At 43.9% G+C, this 21,960-nt stretch overlaps 1 protein-coding gene across 4 annotated transcripts in view; it reads right to left on the bottom strand.

Annotated features, from left to right (window-relative positions):
- SERBP1 (SERPINE1 mRNA binding protein 1) overlaps nt 1-21,960 on the bottom strand; it is a 167,257-nt gene that overhangs the window by 124,692 nt on the left and 20,605 nt on the right. For all 4 annotated transcript variants that reach the window (XM_069641941.1, XM_069641939.1, XM_069641940.1 and 1 more), the window contains exon 2: nt 20-206. In XM_069641941.1, coding sequence (XP_069498042.1) covers nt 20-206 — 187 coding nt within the window. The remainder of the gene's footprint in view (nt 1-19; nt 207-21,960) is intronic.

Raw genomic sequence — 21,960 nt, 5'->3', positions numbered from 1 at the left:
ACAAAATGAAAAGTCTTACTTGTCCACAGAAAATTCTCCCCCTTCAGTCTTCTCTTCAATGGGTTTATCAAATCTGCGCTCACGAGGTGGTCGCCTGTCAGGTCTTCTGTCAATGGGTTTGCCTTCACCTTGAGGGGAAAGTTGCTGCTGTTGCTGAGGTGGCGGAAGCTGCTGCTGATCGGGCCTTCTTCCCACCCTTCGAATTCCTAAAACAGACAACGTCAGTTATATATTTAAGACCTTATTTGCACAGCTCTTCCAAATCTCCACTGGCTGCCCATCTTCAACTCTTGGCTCTCTGAAACAAGTCCTATGGAACTTCGATCCAATTTCCTGCAACATCTTCACACACCCCTTCTAGAGCCCAGAGGTCCACCAGTGCAAATAATCACCACACTAACCTATCGCCTGAAGTGGTTAGAAAATAGAGTTGTTAGAAAGGACCCTGAAATATGGAATAGTTTTGCCCCGAGAACCAAGAATGGAACCCAGCCACTTAGAAGGCCCTGCCCTGGCAACAACAAATTCTCTAGAGGGCCAAGAGGAGGCTCTAACCTTAATGTTAGCAAGAGCTACTTTAAGTTAACGGCTACTAGGATGGTGATATCCACGAGTGAGAATTTATAGCATATATACTAAAATAAATAAAAAAAAAATAATAATAAAAAAAAAAAGCAACATGCATTAACCATGATATGGACACTTCAAAAACAGTTTTATTCATTCTTTTTTGATTAGCAGAGGTATCCTAAGAATGTAAGCATATCGGGACATTCAGTATGAAGGCCGTCACTGCCGGCTATCCACAAGAGCTCAGTAACCTTTGCGTACCTTGCAACAGCACTAGATGCTGCCAGATGGGAAAGTTTTGATTTTAGGAAAGTCATGTCAGAGAAAGGCAAACACATTGGCTGATTGTGCAGATACCATCCATGCCATGGTTTTTGCACCCAACTGCACATCGGAAATGGCAGCAGTGTTTCAATGGGTTCGTTTAAAGAAAAACGAGTATGCTTCATCAAATTATAAAATGCACTGCCAGTTTAGCATATCCCAATGCATGCAAATTGCTCACATGCCAGGTCAAAGAACTCGGCCAAGGAAGAGGAAGCCGAAGTCTACTTTGTTGACTCCCCTTAAATGATGTGGAAATCATGCGATTAAGTTAAATGCAAATTAAATCACCCGGCTAGAATTACATTGTTTCATATCGATGACTTGAAACGTGCATGAATCAACAGCCCAACCACACAATATATGACTCTTTATATTAACATTTTGAGCAAAGTGTATGGTTGTACCAAGGGGAAGACTAATACATAATGGGTTGCGACCTGCCATCCATCATCCCTTTAAGGAGGCAGAATCACAGAACAGCTTACAGGATCGCTGCCTCGCCCTGCAGGATTCATGCAGGTCATTCTGGTGCATGACCAATGGGCCATGCCCGGCTTACGCATACAGCTCTCAGAAATAGCAAAGACTTCAGCATCATAAAATGACAATGGCATAAACATGTGTTTTTGCCGGCATGTACGGTTGGTGACCATGTTTTGAATATTCTAAGCGCTCAAGAATTACTTTGATATCAGGGTTTTGTTCCAATTTTAGCATAAACCGGTGCACATGTACCATTTCAGTGCAGTATCAAAGGGCGGAACACACACTGCTAGAATTTAAACTTGTGCATGCAAGTGCCCCACAGATCGCTGACGATCTCCTGATTATAGGCAAAGGGAGATCAACCCCATTCATTTTTCTCCCATCCCATGGCTCTCCTCAATATGCTCCCTGTATTCACCATCCCGTTTTGTACAGTGCTCTTAACTAGGTGTAAACTGTACACCCGTCAATATCACAGGTTTTGCATCTGCTTTTTCTATCCCACTAACGAACCCCACCCACCTTTTGTCTTCGAGGCCACCAATAGTGGCAGACCGGCGCTGTACAAAACCAATTACATTAATCCTATACATTATGAACATACAAACCACTGCTCACTTTTCTCGCCTATTTACATTAATTCATACTCGTTTCATAAGCATAGTCTGAAAAAAACTCTCAAATCATGTCCTGGGCATTGATAGCACATGTCAGTTAACATTCCCGTTTAGTTTTTATAAATGTAGGTGGGCGAGCACCAGAAGGCAAGTAGTTTTCCACATTTACCTAAATGTAAAGATTACTACTGTTGGCACTTGAATTCCTGTATTGGGATACATACAGGTGGGACCTCCAGATCACAGCAAATTCCATCCAACCTTTATAACAAATGGGGTACTACAGTCTTAACAGATCTCATTATCATAAAACAAATGAATTCACCGTTAGCAACACGTACCACTAGATGTATTGTATATTACAAGCTGGGACTTGCATGGGTTGTCTTTTATTGACAAAAAATGACAGCTGTCGCTTTGTCCTCCCCCCCCCCCCCCATTTCGACTGAAAGCCTACAATTAACAGCATGCAAAGTAATGCAAACAAAAATATATATAAACAGCAAGACAAACTATCACTGCCCGACAAACTGCGTTTCACATGGCATGCACAATTATGCCCCTCCCCCGCCTTTCCTTTCTAATCAACCGTCATTTGCACCTCATGGTGACAATGGCAGCAACAACTTCCGAGCCGACACCGGGATCAAGTTCGAGCGTAGGTGCATGACAAGAGAAGGATTGTTCGCAGATCCTAGCCAATTGGTCAATTTGCTGCGCAAGGAGCATGTGCCACCAGATATTTGTTAGCCGCCAGGTATGCTGGTTTGCTACTCGTGACTGCTTTGGAGACGATAGATGCAGTCTTGAACAGTATCCTGGCTTGGAGTGGAAGCCAATGTAGTTCACGAAAGATGGAGGTAATTCAGTAAAAGGTCTCTGCTCCTGTAATAAGAGCTGCTTTTAGGGGAGCCAAGTGAGCGGCTGGGAGCCCTCAGGAGACCATTTTCCCCATCAATGTGCAGACCACAAGGGCCTGCACTACAGTCCAGAAGTCCTGCTGCGGGATGAACGATAGAGATCTGAGCTAGGTTATTTGGGCCTTCTTGGCCATGTGTTTCTGGAAGGACAAACTGCTGTCAATGGGGAGTCCAAGAGTTGTGGATCAAAACCACAGTCTGTTTGAACGCAGCAGGTACATTTGAATAGCCTGGTATCCGCCTTAGGTAGGAGGTAAAGCAACTGAGGACAGTGCCAGAGAATCCCATCCTGTCAGCAAGGAGTGAGAACAGGATGCAGTGGTTGACTGTTGAATGCAGCCGAGGGGTCAAGGAGGACGCTTGAGTCGCCCTCATCTTTGATTTGGAGAGACACTGTTCCCTTTTCTATTTTAGATACGCATCTCCCACAATCTGCCAGAAAGCAGCCAACAATAATGACCAGATAGGACCACTAGATCGTGCCTTCACCAAAAACCAATAGCGACTCAACCAGACTTGAGAAAAACGAATTTCTAGCCACAGAAGTGGAAGATGCTTAGGTTTTTAATGCCCCTCACATTCCTGCTGAGGAAATGACAGGCAATTATAGGTGCACATTGCCAGGTGAGTGCGCATCCAATGGGAAGGGGAGAGAAGCAAAGAACCACTAGTCCCCACTAGGGGTGCAACGGTATACCGTGAACAGCTTTATTTAACTATAATAACTACCACATTGTTTACTGGATGCCCTTCTGATGCAGGTCCACAAAAAAAGTTAGTTCTGTACACTGTATGAACACTGGGCCCATCAGTGCTTTGTGCTAGTATATAAACTGCCCCCTGACTGTGTAGATTTACACATTGTCACTATAGTTGTTGCTTCGCTTGAAGCTTCACCCCCCTTCTGCATATGGCACTGGACTCAAGCAGGCAGGACAGATTCTACATTCAATTTGAAGTATCCAGAGCAATGGGAGTGAGATATTTCTCAGGTCTATCCTCGATTTGTGACACCACCCATGAAAGCATTCCTCCGCCTCAACTCACATGACAAAGGTACTAATGTTCTCAGACCTGGGGAAAATGGTAAGGATGGGGATGTGGTTATGTGGTGGTCTAAGCCATATTTGTGCCGATATGTATTTTGGCTGTCTTTTTTTACAAAAAGTGCGTGCCACTATCTTTAAGAAGAGGTAAATTAAGATGCATTGCAAGAATCAAGAACAAAATCAACAGCGCCCACTGAAAGCTGTGCTGTTAGGATTACATGGTCAGTGGTGACTCCAACATCAGACCTTTATAATACACCAGGCAGATGGTAAACAAGTTATAGTGATTTGGTCAATATGCTCCTTGTCAGCGAGTGTGTTGGCTATGACATTTTGACAAAAGAAACACAATGTCATGGGCTTTCAGACCTCACAAGCAACTTTTCTCCCTTTAATGCAATAAAGAGTTAAAAAAAAAAAAAACGTTCTGACTGATCGCAGCGAGGGGTCATGATGCCCATGCCATGCGATGCGATTCCAAAATAATGCAGGTCAAGGCCGATTTTCAAAGTGATGACCTGTGACTGAGCAGCAAGCTCATTGCTCAAAATGTGCACGTTAACACTTCCATTAGTCACACTTACATTCAAGGCGATCAACGAGTGAGCGCCATGAAAGACCAAATCTGCAGCCGCCTTAGATTCCTGGAGGATCAGCTAAAAACGTGCAGACAAGTTTCAAAATGCTGACAATTGATGACCTTTAAGAAAAAATATGTCAAGATTAGTTAACTCCACCTGCTATACCGCGATAACCATGATATACTGTAGTTTGGCAAGAAGGTTATCATACCGCCATAAAACCAATACCTTGACACCCATACTCCCCACACTATAAAAGACAGCAGGAGGCGCAGAGTGTGGGTTCTTCGGTGGAAGTTATAGGAGGAGGTGACCGTGGACTGAGAGCAGGCAGACAGAGTGGAGCAGTGTTGAGAGATTAGTAAAGTGGAGGTCTTTGGGAGAGAAAGTGGCACCAGTTATGTGTAGTGTAGGAAGTTGGTTTTTAGAAGCTGTGAGATATAAGAGATAGAGTGTGGGTAAATAGGAGTAGTGCAGTAGTGTAGGAGGAGTGTAAGTGAAGATAGTAGAATGGAGTGGGTTGACAATTGAAAGTAGTGGACATCCCTGGGTTTGGGGAAGAAGAGCAAGTGTGGAGGGAGTAGTAGTAGTAAGACAGAAGTACAATCGAACAGTGAAGGCAAAGACTAGAAAGAAGTCAATGGAGAGGAGTAGAGCGTAGTAGTGCAGAGAAGGGAGAGTGTTAAGAAAGGGGTTAGTAACATCGGAGGGCAGAGGGAGCTGGTAGGAGAGAGTGAAACATCAGAGAAACCTAGAAAGTAGTCAGAGGGCTTGTAGGTCGAACATCTCACAGACCAGCCTGGTCTCAGGACCTCATTGTTGGTGACACTAGACAGCAGGGGTTACTGACCTAAAACTGAGCGATAACCTACAACTGGGTTAGGAAAGGAATCCCACAGGAGACGAGTGAGAGTCGGACAGCCTTCCAAAACTCCTTTTCCAGCCAGTGCCTTTGTTTCAACAAATTGGCTTTCTGGACAGAGAACTGTTTTCCAGAGCCAATCCATACCTTTTTTTTTACTGTAGGTCAATAAAACCCTTAAATTTAAGAGTGGGACTCAGACTTATTAAGGCCCCTTATGACATAACACACTGACCCACAGCTATCAATCCCACCCCAGTGTTCGCCCATCCATACCCCGAAGAGGATTTTTGAGTGCTGCATGAATTGGAAGAAGTCACCAACCCTTAAACATCAAGAACGATCTAGCGAGATGGGAATTATTCCGACGATCAGGGCTAAAAAGCAAAACTTATGCACATTCTACAAAGGATCCTCCATGCAAGGCTTCTCCTCTTAATGAGAGGAGAAAAGTAGAGCAGACTTTCCACTCAGAGGTTGGGTAATGAGGGATAGCGTTAAGATGGCAGTTTTGGGTTCCCGAGTATACCACCAGGCTTTCTTTATAAGGGACACTGAACATTTAGTCTTACACTTTAACCTGGATGTCACTGGAAAGAGGTTTGTCCACCAAAACTCCATGTCCGGATATCACTGACAAAATGCCATCAGCAGTCTTGCTCCTTGATCACGTTATACGCGACAATGGTTCAAGGGTCTAAAGGCTGCCCATCTCGCTCCTCTTCCCTAATTACCCAAGATGGGCACTAGAGATCGGTAACCCATACACCTTATCCATCCGTTCCAAAAGCCTGGGTCTCACCATGTTCCATCTCACACTCTTACTCAGAGTTTTTTCTGTATACACATTGCAGCTCTTTTTTGGTACGCTTATTTATCGTGCATTTAGTTTTATTTCACACGCTAAACACAGTAAAAAACAAACGAAAAGCAAAAACATTACAATTTACCAACACACCGTGAAGTAAATTATTACAGAAGCAATGAACTACAGTTCATTAATGTAACATACGTGTCCTTAAATTGCAATGAAAATAAGCAGCCACGCTCAACACTTCTTAGGACCAAGCCTGTCGTCATTACAAGTTAGGACCACTACGCCCCTTTCACAATCAGTCTCTTGAGACACTGTTGCAATGCTTCTTCCTCGCCTCCTCTTTAGGCACATGTCACTTTGTTGCCCCCGAGCCTCTCAGCGCAGCATGCATGCCGCATAAAGGTTAGAACGACTGCTTAGGGGGGTTGGCGGGGGGAAGAGAGAGAATACAGAGTGTGGCACTGCCTCATGGTAAATTAACAAAACATGAAAGGGCATCAGTCTGTCACAGCAAGCTACCACCGTAGCGGTCCATACAATAGGGTTGATTCACCACATACTATTTGCCCTAGGATATAGGTGGGTCAGTTTAATTGCAGACGTGGAAGAGGGTCCATAGTCTTGGGGCATAGGCAGAGAAGGCTCGTTTTCTGGTCTTTCAGCAGTGGATTTTTAAGTATGCATGGGTCTGGCTTCTGGTGATGCGCTGTCCGCTGGAGATGCGGAGTTCCTCTGTGAAGTAGCTGGGTGACTGGAGGGCCACTGCCTTATAGATGATGCAGCACGATATGAAGGAGATGTGTGTGCAGTGGGCGCCAGTGAAGGAAGATGAGGGCCAGTGTGATGGTTGTATCTGCGTAGGTCCTTGATTAGGTGTGCAGGACACTTCTCAGGGGCACAAGGGAGGATGACGGGAGGCCTTAGAGCAGGGTTGTCCAACATGTGGCCCGAAGGCCGCAATGCGGCCCTCCAGCCCATTTTATGTGGCCCTCGAAGCCCAAGAGCACAGACATAGCATTAGGGTTACCTTTGTACATTTTGCATTTATTTTACACGCAGCAAGTGTTTTGGCTGCAGTTTCAGGGTAGGAATTGTAGTCCACACACATTACGATTTCCATTGGCTGAGAAACAGCACATGATTTTACCGCATGTGGGAATTAATTCCTTGCCAAAATGGCTAGGCAACACAATCATGCCATCCACACCCGGAAAAGCAGCACAGTGGGTAAAATGCCTGGGGCTCTATCCAGTTTTTGTAACTGACAAGTGCTAACCTGGACGAGGCAAAACAGCCCTTGGGAGGTGTCCGTGCCCCTGTCAGAGGAAGGTCAGCTGCGGACGAGGCAAAACAGCCCTTGGGAGGTGTCCGTGCCCCTGTCGGAGGAAGGTCAGCTGCGGGAGTGCATTTTCAGAGCGCATAACACCGTAGCCCACCAGATCCAATGCACTGTGGGCTTTAGAGCCATGTCGATTCCCTCCCTGGTTCCTAAAACATGGCCCTCAGCTGGAGTGATCCGAGTACCGGCGCACCGGCCACCCCTGGGTGCTGGGACAAGAGGGCACCCAGCCATTTCTAGTTCTTCATATTTTAAGATTGTGCTCACGCGTTTCTTCAATTAGGTTCACCTTTGAGATGATCGCCTTTCTCCATTTTATCTGTTGAATTGGATTATGCTTCTTTCATTAGCACAGAAGTAATGAATGTGTATTACAGAGATAAGCTGCTGTATGTATTAGGCACACTGCACAGGCAGCATCAATCATTAACACAGAAGTAATGTATGTGTATTACAGAGATAAGCTACCATGGGCCTCATTACGACCCAGGCACTCCCGTAATGAAGGGTGCTGGTCCCGTACCGGCACCCTTCATTACTGGAGCGCCTATTAGGATTTTCCCTTTGCGGGACCCGGAACAGATGTCTGGTAAAAGACGTCCTTTCGGGGTCCCGCGAGGGGAAGAGGGAGCTAATAACGGGCCATTTGTAATGTGCACGTTATTACCTCCCTCCCCATTCCCATTGAGCCCTATAGGGGCTCAATGGGAATGGGGATGGGTTCCTGCAAGGAGGAATTACCGGGTCCTCCAATGGCGGAATGACCCGGTAATTCCTCATCGCAGGAACCCGGTATTGGAGCCCGCTATGGAGGCAGCCATGGCGCTAATAGCACCTGGCTACCTCCATACTCGTAATGAGGCCCAATATGTATTGGGCACAACACTGCACAGGCAGCATCTATCATTAAGACAGAAGTCATGAATGTGTACTGCAGAGGTAAGCTGGCATACGTATTGGGCACACTGCACATGCTCAGGCAGCACCAATCATGCTTTGTAAAGGACAATGTTGGTCTAAATTGGGAACAGCCAGGATAAACGTTGCTACAGAGGCATATTTTGGCCACAACCAGCATGACAATGTGTTACAGTGACGGTGATGTCTTACAGTGTGGACACATAGATAATTAAAATGTGTTGTAAAATGTTCTTGTCTGCTGCTGGTTACATGGAGTTTTCATGTTCCCCTTTAGAACCGATTATAAATTTATGGCTTTTTTGGTCAGTTTTTCTGCTGTAAAATGCACCATTTCAACCCCATATTTGAAAAGAAATTCTTGGAGCGGGATCCCCCCCAAACCCTCCCTAGATCCTTATAGCTCCCTCGCTACGCTCGGTCGCCCCCACTATTTCAGGAAAATATTAACACACACTGAAAGAAATCACAAGCAACTGACCTCGGATCATTTGATGGAGGGCCTCCCTTAGATACTCACTGCCCCGACACCAAAAGCTATCTTTGGGCCTGCATGGCGTATCACTGCCTGTGATGCTATTGTGTCAAAGGTCACACAATATTGCTTTTTACTATACTCCTTTGGGTGAGGTTGACGACTTTTGGCTCGCCGGCCCACTGGGTGACAAAAGTGAATGCTTAACATTCAAAAAGGTTGGACAAGCCTGCCTTAGAGTATGGCGTAGGAGTATTTTCACACAGTATTTAGATACTGACAGCTTAGTGGGAGCTTGCCCAGCAGGCTTTTTATATTTTAAGATCAATTTAGAATGCAGTTTAATGCTTCAGATATCAGCATTTTTAAACCGCCAAGTGCTTCTGTGAATGAAAGAAAATGCAGAAACTATGGGATGGTAGGCAATTTAGTCTGCTGGGTACATTGGAGCACAAAACCCAGCTTCTCCACAAAAACATGTGGGGTCCTGGGCAAACAACTGTCACACAAGACCTCAATTTAAAATTGAGATCATCAAAAGTTCGGTTTGCACACACACAAAAAAAAATTAAAAATAAATAAAGTGGCTTACCAGCATTTCAGGCTTTACCTGGCATACTTGAGGCTGCACTTGGCCATTTGCAATGCGCTTGGGCGGGTGAGGCTGCAGCTTGAATATAACTACTACACAAGGTGTACTAGGCTCAATCAGTTATAGGATTGGATTGTTCGCGTCAGTGCTACAGATAAGATTTTGCATTTGGAATATTTTACTATGTATTGTATAATGTTTGAGGTTAAAAACTACTTTTTAGGGATAATAAAAGTCCCATTCCCAATTGGTGCATTTAAAAGCAAGTAAACATAGGTTTCAAATATAAAATAAGAATATTTTTGTAATGCACATCAAGAGATACATTTTGAGCTCTTTAGATCCGGAAGTAATAGGTTCTTGTACTACTGGTCTAAACATATTCTGGGAGATAGGAGCCTGTTCCCCTGCTTTCATGCACACATGTGTCTGTTTCCTTTTTGTTGGGAGTATTTATCCATTTTTTGATTGTTGCAGTATTTGCTTATTTTTTAGGAGTAAAAATAAGGTCTGCGAGGATAGCTTAGGTCTTGGAAGGACAACACAGGTTTGAAACCTGGTTCCACACTTAAGGAATAGTGCGCTCAAAAATATTGTCCTGAGCTTTCGGACCACTGCTCAGACATCAGATTTGCTTTTTTCAATTGTTCCACTGTCTTTTTTTATGTATCCTGTGGCTCGTTTCTGTTCAGCTATCTTTGTTGCTCGTAGCCTGTGCAAACAGCTACTAGTACTATCATTACTATCTATTTTAATTTTGTCGCATAATGGCAACAATACAGCCCTACCAGTACGAGCCAGAGTATTCTGAGGTGGAATTACTCAAAAGAGAAAGATGTGGAAACGATGGGGCGTTGGACGACAGTTGGGAGGCCGAATCACCAGATCAAGAGCCTGAGCTTAGTCACATGGACAACGTCTGTACCTGCAATCAGTGCGAGGTAATGCCAACCGAGGAGAAGAACTGCTGCTGCCGACAAAACTCTGGATGCTTGTCCTACATATCAGAAAACGAGACACGGCCGCAATGTGTTACCGAGCTGCATGACTTCAGGGCAGCCTGCCTCACACGGTCCGTATTGAGGATTAGGATGGTGCTTATGCACGAACTTCGCCCAACAGTTTGCTCTGGCAATCCGAGTAATGAGCATGTGTACTCTAGCTGTGATGTCACTTAGGGCACTAACATTTCATGTGTGTCTCCTATATTGTCATATCTTTGATCTATCACTGCCAAATGAATGTAGTCTTGAAATTCTATACATCACTCGCGATTTGGGGGTATCATAGTGGCCATCTTATGTGTCTTTCTCGAACAACCAAGAAACAATATATCTCTGTGCCCCAAACATGGAATACATGGGTGTTCACGTTTGTAATGTGTCTTAAGCCCAAGTTGATTTATCCGTGAAGTAACTTGTACTGGCACCAATGCCATAGGATACAAGATTGCATTTTCAACTAAGGTTTGATTCACTTATCTTGTTCATTTAAATACAGTTTGTAGCTTTCTCTTCCACAGGTGGTACAGGCTGGTCGCCCATCGTGTGTTTACATAGTGGTTTCATAGAAGGCTTTGATACCGCGTTTAACGAGTAATACCCGCCTGCGTCGTTGGTGCCATTAGAGACACATTCCCCAGTGACAGGAGATTTTCCCACACTGTGCTGCAACCCGACAATGTGTAGTACATTTGTGCCATCAACAGCAGCAATAAATACAAATGAATTTATTCAATTTTTTTCAGTGAATCAAGGTCCTGGCAGGGCAGGCAGGGGTGGGTAGGGCCAAGGTGCCAAACACCATGTACACTTCAAAAGGTATCTTCCGCGCACGGCCCACTTTTCACATGGCCTCCCCAGATCCAGTGTCTCGAGACAGGCTACCCTGAAGCAGGCCGCGCCCCTGCGATCCATATAAGACCACGCCATATACACGTCACTCATTCACATACACACCCACTTTTCTGATTCTTTATAAACCCCTTGATATAAGAACATCTGTGAGCAATGCAAGTCAACATGTGCTACCTGTTCTCCTGCTACCAACTACCCTGCTTGCTGAATCTAACTGTTTGTTGGTCAAGGTAAGGGCAGGTCACCTAATCATCTCTTCTTGATCTCTGAAATTCTACCTATTTCGAACAAATGTATCCAGTAGTGTAATGTTCATCCATCCTTTTGCCATTGACTTCCGTTTAATTTGTTCTGCTCTTGATACATAAGCAATTGTCATCAGTGTCAATTGGGGTAGAATTGCATCATTCGCGGACAGTGTCTATAAGCACGTTTCCTTTCGATGCATGATAGTACATATAAAAAGGGACCAGTAACACGGTATGATTTGCGTCACATCAATCGTGTATGGAAGTTATCCTAGAACACAGTCGGCTACGCTACACAGGTTTTGCTTCTGTGACCAAAACAAACATTGCATAGAAAAATGTATGATATAAATCCATCTTTTACGCATTAAAGCTAAATAAATATGTGGACATTTTCTTTACAGTTAACAATGCCTGCTTGTATGGTTTACAGTTGCCGTTAAGACCCATACCAAACCTAAGTGCACAATAATGCATATATTCCCAAGGAATATAGATCTAATAAGAGAATGGGTCAGATATTGCAGATTTGCGCCAGAGGAGCTTGAAAGTAGAGCCCAGGATGTCTTGGGTGATCGATTCCGCATCTGCAGCCTGCACTTTGCCACGAATAAGTACGACCAGCCGCAGTACACAGTACACAAAGAAGCATAGACTCAGAACGTCTCGTAAATTGCTTCCAAATGCAATTCAAACTCTATTCATACACACACTGCCTCAGGTGAGTCACGGTTCATGAATTAGCTGTAGGCCTTGGGGCACTGAACAAGTAACTACATGGACGGATTGGTGCTTTTAGTGTAAATGTTTCTTACTAAACTTTACATATTAACAGATTGTATTCATTTATAACTATACCCCATTTTGCTAGACATCTGTCCCTGGTTTAGGGGCATCATAGAAAATGATTTATGAACACCGAAAACTATGATATATTGCCCTTCGAAATGAGCACAATCTTTCCGTAATCGGTTGCTTCACTAGTTTTTTTAGGTGAGCATATTGACTGAAGCACAGACAGGTAGCGACGACATCACAGACACGTGCAGTATACGAATGGTGAGCCATACAGACTTGCAGAAGTTCATATTCTTGAGAGTTGGATCTTCCCACATATCTAATGCAAATCTAATTGTCCCTTTACCACTACGTGACCATGCACTGAAAATGAAGGAGCAACATTCTGCATCCATTTCTTTCCCAGAGTCCACAACAACTTCGAGTGCCTCAGGTAGTTTTATTTCGCTATTCGATTACGGAAATTTAATATGCGTGGAATTTTAGATAATATGAAATATTTTACATATCCTGTCTTTTGTTTACATAATGTTCCTTTTAATGCGTTTTTATTGATATTTACCATTGACTGCATCCAATTGTGTCTGTTCAATTTCACTGCTTCCCTCCATACTAAAACAAGCACTGTGTTACAGGGGGATGCTGGTACTTCCTACAATTACATCATCCTTTGGAGCTGGTCCAGAGCATGAGGTATGCGTACTGATAGTTCCCTTGAAGGAAAGAAAGTATATCCTACATCTGATACTATTAGAAAGTGACAATATTATAAATGAGCATCTTTTCAAAGTTTTACCATTTCAGTTCTAACGTTACAATTTGTACCCTAATGACGAATACAATGCAAAATGCTTGAGTGCAACATTACAATCAGTGGGTTTCGCACTGTGATCTCTAATCAAGTACACTAGCCATCAATCAGGTAAAATTCCAAATGTATATCTTGACTAAATGACATACAGTTTACGAGGGTATGTAAGCGATGTGTGTGAGGAAAGAATTTGATTTTTAAAACTATTAACTTTTAATGAAATTATATTCAAGGGATGCATACAAGGTCGGAATTAGAAGGAGGTCAGAGAAAACAAAGAAAATCAAGAAAACAAGGGTAACAAAATTTAGTTTACAAAAAGTGGGTTGGGCTGCTGTTGTCCTCATGCCATGCTTAAAAAAAAAAAAAAAAAAAAATCGATATGCTAGATGTTGGATTTACATTGAAAACATTTTTACAACCCATCTCCTAGAGGCCCAGGAGAAAAAGTATGAAGACAAAGACAACAAATGAAACCAAAGCTGCTGCTTGCCAAACAGATTTCACCATGGGGCAACTAATATTTGAGGCGCGGCGTAGTCCAGTCAATAAGCAGTCTCGAGATGCTCATGCCCAATGGCCAGAAAATGAATTGAATGTGACAAAGCAAGCAAAGTGTTTTCGGACCATTGCTACAATGTGAGAACTTGACAAGACCAAGAAGAAACTGAACATAAGGAAGATGCTTTAATTACTCAGTGATCACTTCACACAATCTACAAACGCAATCGACATTGATGGTTTCTCCAATTCGTGTGCAAATGGCACAAGCTGAAATAACAGACGCTGAAGCCTCAACGCAATTGACTGAGGAACTAGCCAAAGATCTCAACTTCAGTGTGTCCTGTTTGGCCGATATGTCCACCACAGTTGAGTCACAAACCACATTTATGCAGGACGATAGTCTAATAAAGGAGCACAAATACATTGTATTTGACAGCTGCCTGGTACAGATTATACTGATGCTGAAATGTGTCCGTCCAGTTTGTGCGTTGGGGAGGGGGGGCAACCATTGGTCAATGTGACTCTTGTATCACAAGGCACAAATAAATTCCAAGCCCCACCTGTGGCCTACTCCATTCTACATTTTCATGATTAGGTATATGGGAGGGTTCCATGTGTCAATATCCCTGCAAAAAATATAGACATATTTTTGCAGCAATATTAAGTTATGGAACCTGCGGGGGACAACCCCCCCATATTTTAAAATGAGCAGGGGACAACCCCGCTCCCAGTAAACCCCAATATCCCCACTAAATATCACCTATGGCCGTTCCTGACAAACTCAAAAAATACAATGATATTTTGGTGGGGACATTACCTGATACCTATGGCAGGTGAAGTTGAGGTGGTGCGGAGGTAGGGTCTCGTGACCAGATGCGTTCAAAGGGAACAGGGGTCATGGGTTAATGGGATCGAGGCTTGGCAGCAGGGAGTTGGCCAGTTCACCAGAGGGACACTAAAAATAAGGCATTTGAAAGTAAACTGTTTACATTAAGAAAAAGTAAATCACTAGAAATTTTGCGCGGCATTGGTTGATGCCAGCAAACAATTTTAGTTTGTTTTCTATTTCAGATGCCACTGGTCTGCAAGGCTATTCACTCACATTGGAAGTGAAGGTCACAGGGTTTGAATTATACTGAGCTGTGCACACCCACGCATCCTACACAGTATAAGGTCCGATTGTTTTTCGTCCTGAGGTGTGTAATACCGTTAAATATGATTAGGTTCACCATTCCAAAACCGGACAAAGGAACATGTAATTTAATTTTATGAAAATTAGTTCATCTGAACAGAGTCTCTGCATTACGCCGAGAGAATGTCAATGCCAAATATTATGCAAGTTTTACTATAGACAATTGTATAGACGAACGAGTGAAGGTGTGTACCGGTCTTTGTCCCGGGCAAATTGGGAGTCCACATCTGGGTTCACCCAGGTTCAACCAACGCCAAATTCTACGCTAATATTCCATTAAAATGCTGTCCATGTGTTCGAATTCTTCTGTCAACTTCCGCACCCCATTGCGAGCTAAACCTATTCCACAGCACTAACCTCTCAAGCACAATGTAGACTCCAAATTTCCACAATGTTTTCTGTGTGTCCATTGTTTCACGTTTGTGTTCATCATTAATTTTAACCAGTGCAGAATGGGTAAATTGATACATTTGAATAAATAACGGCCACTGAGACACATTTATGTTTTCTGCACAGCTACATCCCGCTTTATTTTACGAATGTCATCGATTCCACATACCAATTGATGGCTTCTTTAGCCGGCAGCTGCAGATGCACTTAAATGGCTGGATCAGAATGATGCGGTTTTGGGGCGATCGCCCCTTCGCGGTACCAGCTAAGGAGTAACCTGACAGTTCACGGTGGCCTAGCGTCAAGCTGATGCCAAAGCCTTGCAATTCACGGATGCGTCCAATGCGCTTCTTATACCCAAAACGAACACTGACTCAAGATAAACATTTGTGGATAGAGAACAAAGAAAGAAATTACCAATGTGGTTGAATATAGCAATCCATGGATGTTCTCGGAGCGTTTATTGTGAAATAAAAGCACATTATGAATTGCATAGTATTGCATTTTCCTTTAAATATGTTTTGTATTCAAAATTGAGACGTGCTATGGTGAGGATGTGTGTTGATATTCCAGGTTCTGCGTCAACACGTAGGCGAGGACTAGGCACGTTTTGCTACACTGCCCAGTAACGTTATGGAGATAGGCGGAGAATAATCGCTAGGAATGGTGAGGTCAACCTCAGGGGATAATTTAGTGCCGCCAGGGCAGTCACCTTAGGGCGATGCGGCAACGGATAAGATTAGCACAACATGGCCACACCCAGCTGCCTGATTTTGCAGTGTAAAAGTGAGGAAAACTTTGGTAAGGTACATAGGAAATGTTTGTACGACCAATCAACGTATGCTTAACACATGCCTGAACGCTCGGGACAATAATATTTTTGAGCGCACTATTCCTTTAAGAGAATGGCCTCCGGTATCAAGCACATTAAAAGATTATAAAGTGGCTGATACGTCCTTCTCTCAGACGGTTTAGAGTGCACGATTAGCATATTCTAGCAGTTCCTGGCTTGGGGGGCAATGGTTCCATGTTCAATCAACAGCCTTTTTTGGCACCGCAGGGGGGGGGGGGGGGGGGGGGGGGGGGGGGGGGGAATATGGCTTGTTTCGGCTCCTAAGCATGGAACACCCTTCCATCTTCACTTCGCTTCTCAGCTCTTCATATTTTTCAAACAAACCTTAAACTCTACCCAAGTGTCCAGATAAGGTGCATACCGGGCCTTTTTCACGCATGAAAACCTTGTAAATACGACATCTTTATTATTTGCCTGTGTACATTTACACACAAGTTTAGAGAAGAGGGCAGTGCAAAGGTCGGGTTACGTGACAGAAACCAGAATTTTTATCTACATGGATGTAATTGTAAGCCATGAATAAAGCCTCTGAAACAAACAGAATTTATTTCTCTTAAGCCTTTCAAAAACGTAACTGCACACTGTGATAAAAGGAATGGTTTATTTACATTCAGCTTCTGCTTTGGTGTTGCTCGCATGCATTTTCCTAGCATTTTAGGTTTGTAAAATTAATACGATTGAAAACTAGGTTGCAATTGAGAATTATTTTGTAACAAATTATGCTTTTTTCCAGTGAAAGCAAACCAGTATTGCACAGTTGTATTTTTCAGAGTTTCTGTGCATAATCACATGGAGGCAGCTAATATCTACACTTATTTAATTTACACTCTAATTATAAAAACAGGGTATAAAATGAGGACTATGCACGGTCTAATTTCAATCGTCCATTCAACCTTGCGGGGAATGTTGTACACATTACTATAAATTGTCAGTGGCAGTAGTCTTTGTTCAAGGGCGAGTGATTGGTGTAATGACAATCACAGGTATCCTAGCCACTCAAATCTTCAAGACTACACTTAAAACATCCAAAACCTGACTCTCCACGAAGTGCATGCACTGTTCAAAAACAAATTAAAGTTACATTTGTAATTCGAATAGAAACTCAGCAAAACATGTCCCTGTGATAATCCAGATATGTATTTAACTTTATTTAGTGCGTCATACATGGCTCGTCCAATATCTAGGCAGTGTGATTATTATACCTCAGTCAGTCGATACTGTAGGTTTGAATCCCAGCAAGGCCAACTCAGCCTTTCAAGGTCGATAAGGAGTATCTGACTTCAGTTTGGGGATAATTGTGATAAATATGTTCCATGTACAACGCTTTGCCAAAAGCGCTATATAGATAACCGTTGGACCATGAGATTAGATAAAGAATTCAGCACAGAGTCCTTGCCTCTCTGCACTGTTGCATCATAACATGGCATACCATTAGGTAGTAATAGCTCCAGAAAATAAGGACTCTTAAACATCAAAAGAATTCTGCTATCGAACCTAAAAACACAATACAATTCATGCTGGTTTTACTATGCAATTGGCTATGTTTGTGTTTTCAACATTTAAATATATACAGGAGAAAAATACATTAGAAAAATAATGAAAGGTGTATTGTGTCACAATCCAGAAAGCTGCCGCCTAGTAATGATTTCCATATAGTTTTTGCACATGTCTGCTGGATGTCATACATTTTACTCTCTTGCAAAGGAGAAAAGTAATCGTTATTCTTAAAATCACATTTACTTTCAAAGTTTAAAAATAGGGAGTAAAATACTCCACCTCAAAATCTCATCTGGAGCACTGACCCTACCCTATTTCGTTTATTGCTTCTTTCTGTTGATGTAACCTGCATTCATTTGTATCATTTTGATATGCATTTGTATCATTTTGATTGTACCATTTTTGAATTCTTTTATTGTTCGGCACCTTGGAGAAAGGCGCTTTAAATACAAATAGACTGTTTGTGACTCAACTTGAGTTTTTTTGTTAAGTTAAACTGTCGCGTGCAAGACAGATGTTGACCGGTGTTCTTCTGAGCACCAAGCTTCATAGCTGAGCTGGCTTTATTCACTCATTGATCAAGTTATAATATGTTATTTTAATCATATTTAGACAGGCACGGTTTGGCTTGTAAGCTCTGCTGATTTTTTGTCAGAGCATTTGTAACATTGGTAAATTAACAGCAGTACAATTTATAAAGCCTTGGATTGTGGTGTCAAATACTTGGGATTTCAGATTGTATAGCTTAATATACAATTAGTTTTATGTGTTAACAGGCGTTTGATTTATGTGAAAAATGGTATAGCATAGAACTATATACATCTTGGTCAATGACCATTCAGCAGAATAATCAGGCATACCACTCAAAACCAATAGAGGCATGAATGAAATTGAGAAAATGTTTATGATTTGCTGGTGGAGAATACTATGGTTGAGAAGGTAATTGGATGGAGAAAATAGGGTCCAGCTGAAACAAGGCTACAACAATGGAAAAACCCTTTACTCATTCTTCTCGGTTTTCCAAAATAGTAGGAATGTTAAAGTGGGTAATAAACGCGGGCCTTCTACTCAGCATTTTCTACTCAGCATTTGGATATCCCAGTCTCGTTACTGTGGAAACACATGGACAACTAAAAGGTTAATGGTAGGATATGCACGAGGAAGACAATTCGACCCAAAAGCACAGGTTGTGCCTTTAACAGGTTTGTGTCATTAAAGAATATTTTGAACATTCTAATATTAAAGGGGTGGGGGAACAGTTTCTATTAAAACCAATAACTAGACATTGGTTAATCCAGTGAGACCGTCCCAACATCTGTGAAAACATTAAATAATGGTTTGGCTAGGGAGCGGAAGAACCTGGACGAAAGGGTGTCCAGTTGGAATTCAGATTGGACAGACCCCCACTTGCACAAGTTGGAACTACAAGTTGGAACTAAAGGTAAGTGTTCATCTAACACTTATTGTTATGATAAACAATATTAACACAAATTTAAACAGTAAAACATTTTTTTTTTTTAAAGACTCTTTATTGCTTTCACCGGATCACAAGTAAACATTCCCTCCCCCCCTCCCCCACCGCCAACAGGCATGACCCCTTTATCCATCTTCCAAAGGGGCTAAGAGATTACAGTCAGTGCAAATCCAACAGTCTCAATCGCTGTGGGCACCACATCACCTTAAAGTCATCTTTGAGAACGTGTAATAATTCCCACCAGTCTGCCGCAAAGCGCTGGATCTCACCGTCCATGGCGTAGGTCGCCCATTCCAAGGCCATTATCTCCCACATTTTACGGAACCAGTCTTGAATCGTAGGGACCTCCGGGCCCTTCCACCTCTGGGCTATTAACAACATAGCAGCAAGAGTCAGAACTTTGGCCTTTTCCCTTCCTCTAGGTTCTCCTGCCTCCCGACCCTCCCGGACGCCCAAGAGGATTTGTGCCGGAGTCCTTTTGTCTTCCAGCCCGAAGGCCAGCCCCTGAGCCTCCCATATTTCCCCCCAAAACGAGGCAAGTCTTGGGCAATTCCACCAAATATGCTCCGCGAAACCTACCATCCCACAGCCCCTCCAGCAGAGCCCAGACAGTGTAAGATAAATCCTATGAAGTCGGGCAGGGGTATAATGCCACCCGAACATGATCTTATACCATGCCTCTAGTAGATAGGGGGCCTTGACCAGTTTAGGGATCCTCCTCCACAGCTTCTCCCAGTCTATTCTGCTGATCTCGTAACCCAGGGTCCGCTCCCACTCCCACATGTAGGCCCATTGTGCCCCCACCCTAGAGCAAACCAAAATCTTATAAAATGTTGGAGATGAGGCCCCTCGCCCAGTCATTGGTGAGGAGGAATTTTTCAAAGGTTGTCGGGTCCCTTGTGGCAGCCTTCTTGACCTCTGGATGTAGTACCCAGTTGCGTATCTGCGCATACCTTAACCTCTCCCCCTCCTGGACCGCAAAATGCCTCTTACAGTCATTAAATGATAACAATTCCCCCCCAGAAAAAATATCGGATAATTTCCGACATCCGCTCTCCTTCCACCTCGTGAAAGCTCCCTTCTCCAAACCCAGTGAGAAATCCCCATTACCAAAGATGGGGGTAAAGGGAGACGGGAATGTGGTAATCCCTTCGGAGCGCGCCAGCCTATCCCAGACATCAGCCATTAATTTAGTTGGGGAGCTCTCGTACAGGTGCCGAGGACTACAGGGTTTCGGGAGCCACAGAACTTCTGCTAGGTTACGATGCGCTAAGGCCCTGTCCATCCGCACCAATAATTTGTCCTGCGATTCCTCCCCCTTCAGCCATTCCCTGATAATTCGAAGCTGCGCTGCCTCATAATACTGCCTAAAATTTGGCAATGCAAGACCACCCTCGCTCTTTGGAGCCATCAAAAGTCTGGCACCCACCCTAGGTCTTTTCCCTTCCCAAATGAAGCCCTTAGTCAGTGATCCCAGATCCTAACTCCCTGAAGTAACTCGCCGGGACCGGCTGCGGGACTGCCTGAAAAAGATACAAAAGCCGCGGGAGTGCGACCATTTTAACCGCTGCTATCCGCTCTGTCCAAGACACCCTTAAATCTTTCCACCACTGCAAATCCCTCGATTGCTTTAAGGAGCAGAGGAAAATTTGCAGAGAACCAACCCGCCAATGTCGCCGTAATTCTGACTCCCAGATACTGAATCCCTCCCGAGCTCCACAGGAAGCTAGTGTTCGGTCTCAGGCTCTCCCTCTCTGCCCCTTCAAGCGTCAAGTTCAGAACCTCCGATTTATTAGTGTTAATTTTTAGCCCTGAAGCCGCCCCAAAGGTCTCCAAGAGGGCCACACTCGCCTGTAATGATTCCCGTGGGGACGCAAGCATGAGTAGCATGTCATCCGCAAAAGCTGCAACCTTGTGCTTCTCTCCTCCGAATGGGACACCCCAAATCTCCCCGTCTCCCGGATCGCTTGAAGCAGCGGCTCCAGATAAATCGCAAACAATATTGGGGAGAGAGGGCAGCCCTGCTTAGTCCCCCTCTGCATGAGTATCTTTCTGGAAGCGACCCCATTTACCATCACTCTAATAGAGGGCGCCTGATAGTTGGCCTTGACCATTGACAGAAAGCCACCCCCAAAGCCCATCCTTTCCATGACTCTAAAAAAGGAAGGATCACTCCACGCGGTCAAAAGCCTTTTTGGCGTCTAAGGCCAATAGGACCGCGGGAGTGTGCGTTTTCTGTGCCTTTTCAACTATGTGAGCCACTCTACGGATGTTGTCCACCGTCTGTCGGCCCCTGATAAACCTGGCCTGGTCGGGGTGAATCGGATCCGGGAGGATAGAGTCAAGCCTGTTGGTCAGAACCTTAGTGTAGATTTTTGCGTCAAGATTAATCAACGCTATAGGGCGATATGAGGCTCTCTCCTCTGGGTTTTTATTAGGTTTCAGTTTTAAAGTGACCTTGGCCTCTTCCATGGACGGAGAGATTCTACCCGTGAGGCGGAAAGAGTTAAACAACGAGGTGAGGAGCGGGACCAGCTGCACACTAAACATTTTGTAAAAGGTAGCCGCATAGCCATCCGGGCCTGGCGCTTTGCCAGATGGGAGAGCTCTTATCACCTCCCGCACCTCCTCCTCCACGATTTCCCGGTTTAAGGCTTCCCCCATCTCCCAGCTGATTTCCGCTAATTGGATCTTTTGGAGGAATTCCTCCCGTCTGTCGCCTGGGGGATGTTGGGAGGAGTAGAGCGACTCATAATACTCAGCAAAGGCCTTAAGGACTCCCTC

The sequence above is a fragment of the Ambystoma mexicanum genome, chromosome 1q, assembly GCF_040938575.1.
Source record: "Ambystoma mexicanum isolate Mex_15411 chromosome 1q, UKY_AmexF1_1, whole genome shotgun sequence".
Classification (NCBI taxonomy): domain Eukaryota; kingdom Metazoa; phylum Chordata; class Amphibia; order Caudata; family Ambystomatidae; genus Ambystoma; species Ambystoma mexicanum.
This window is presented reverse-complemented; position numbering and strand designations above follow the sequence as displayed.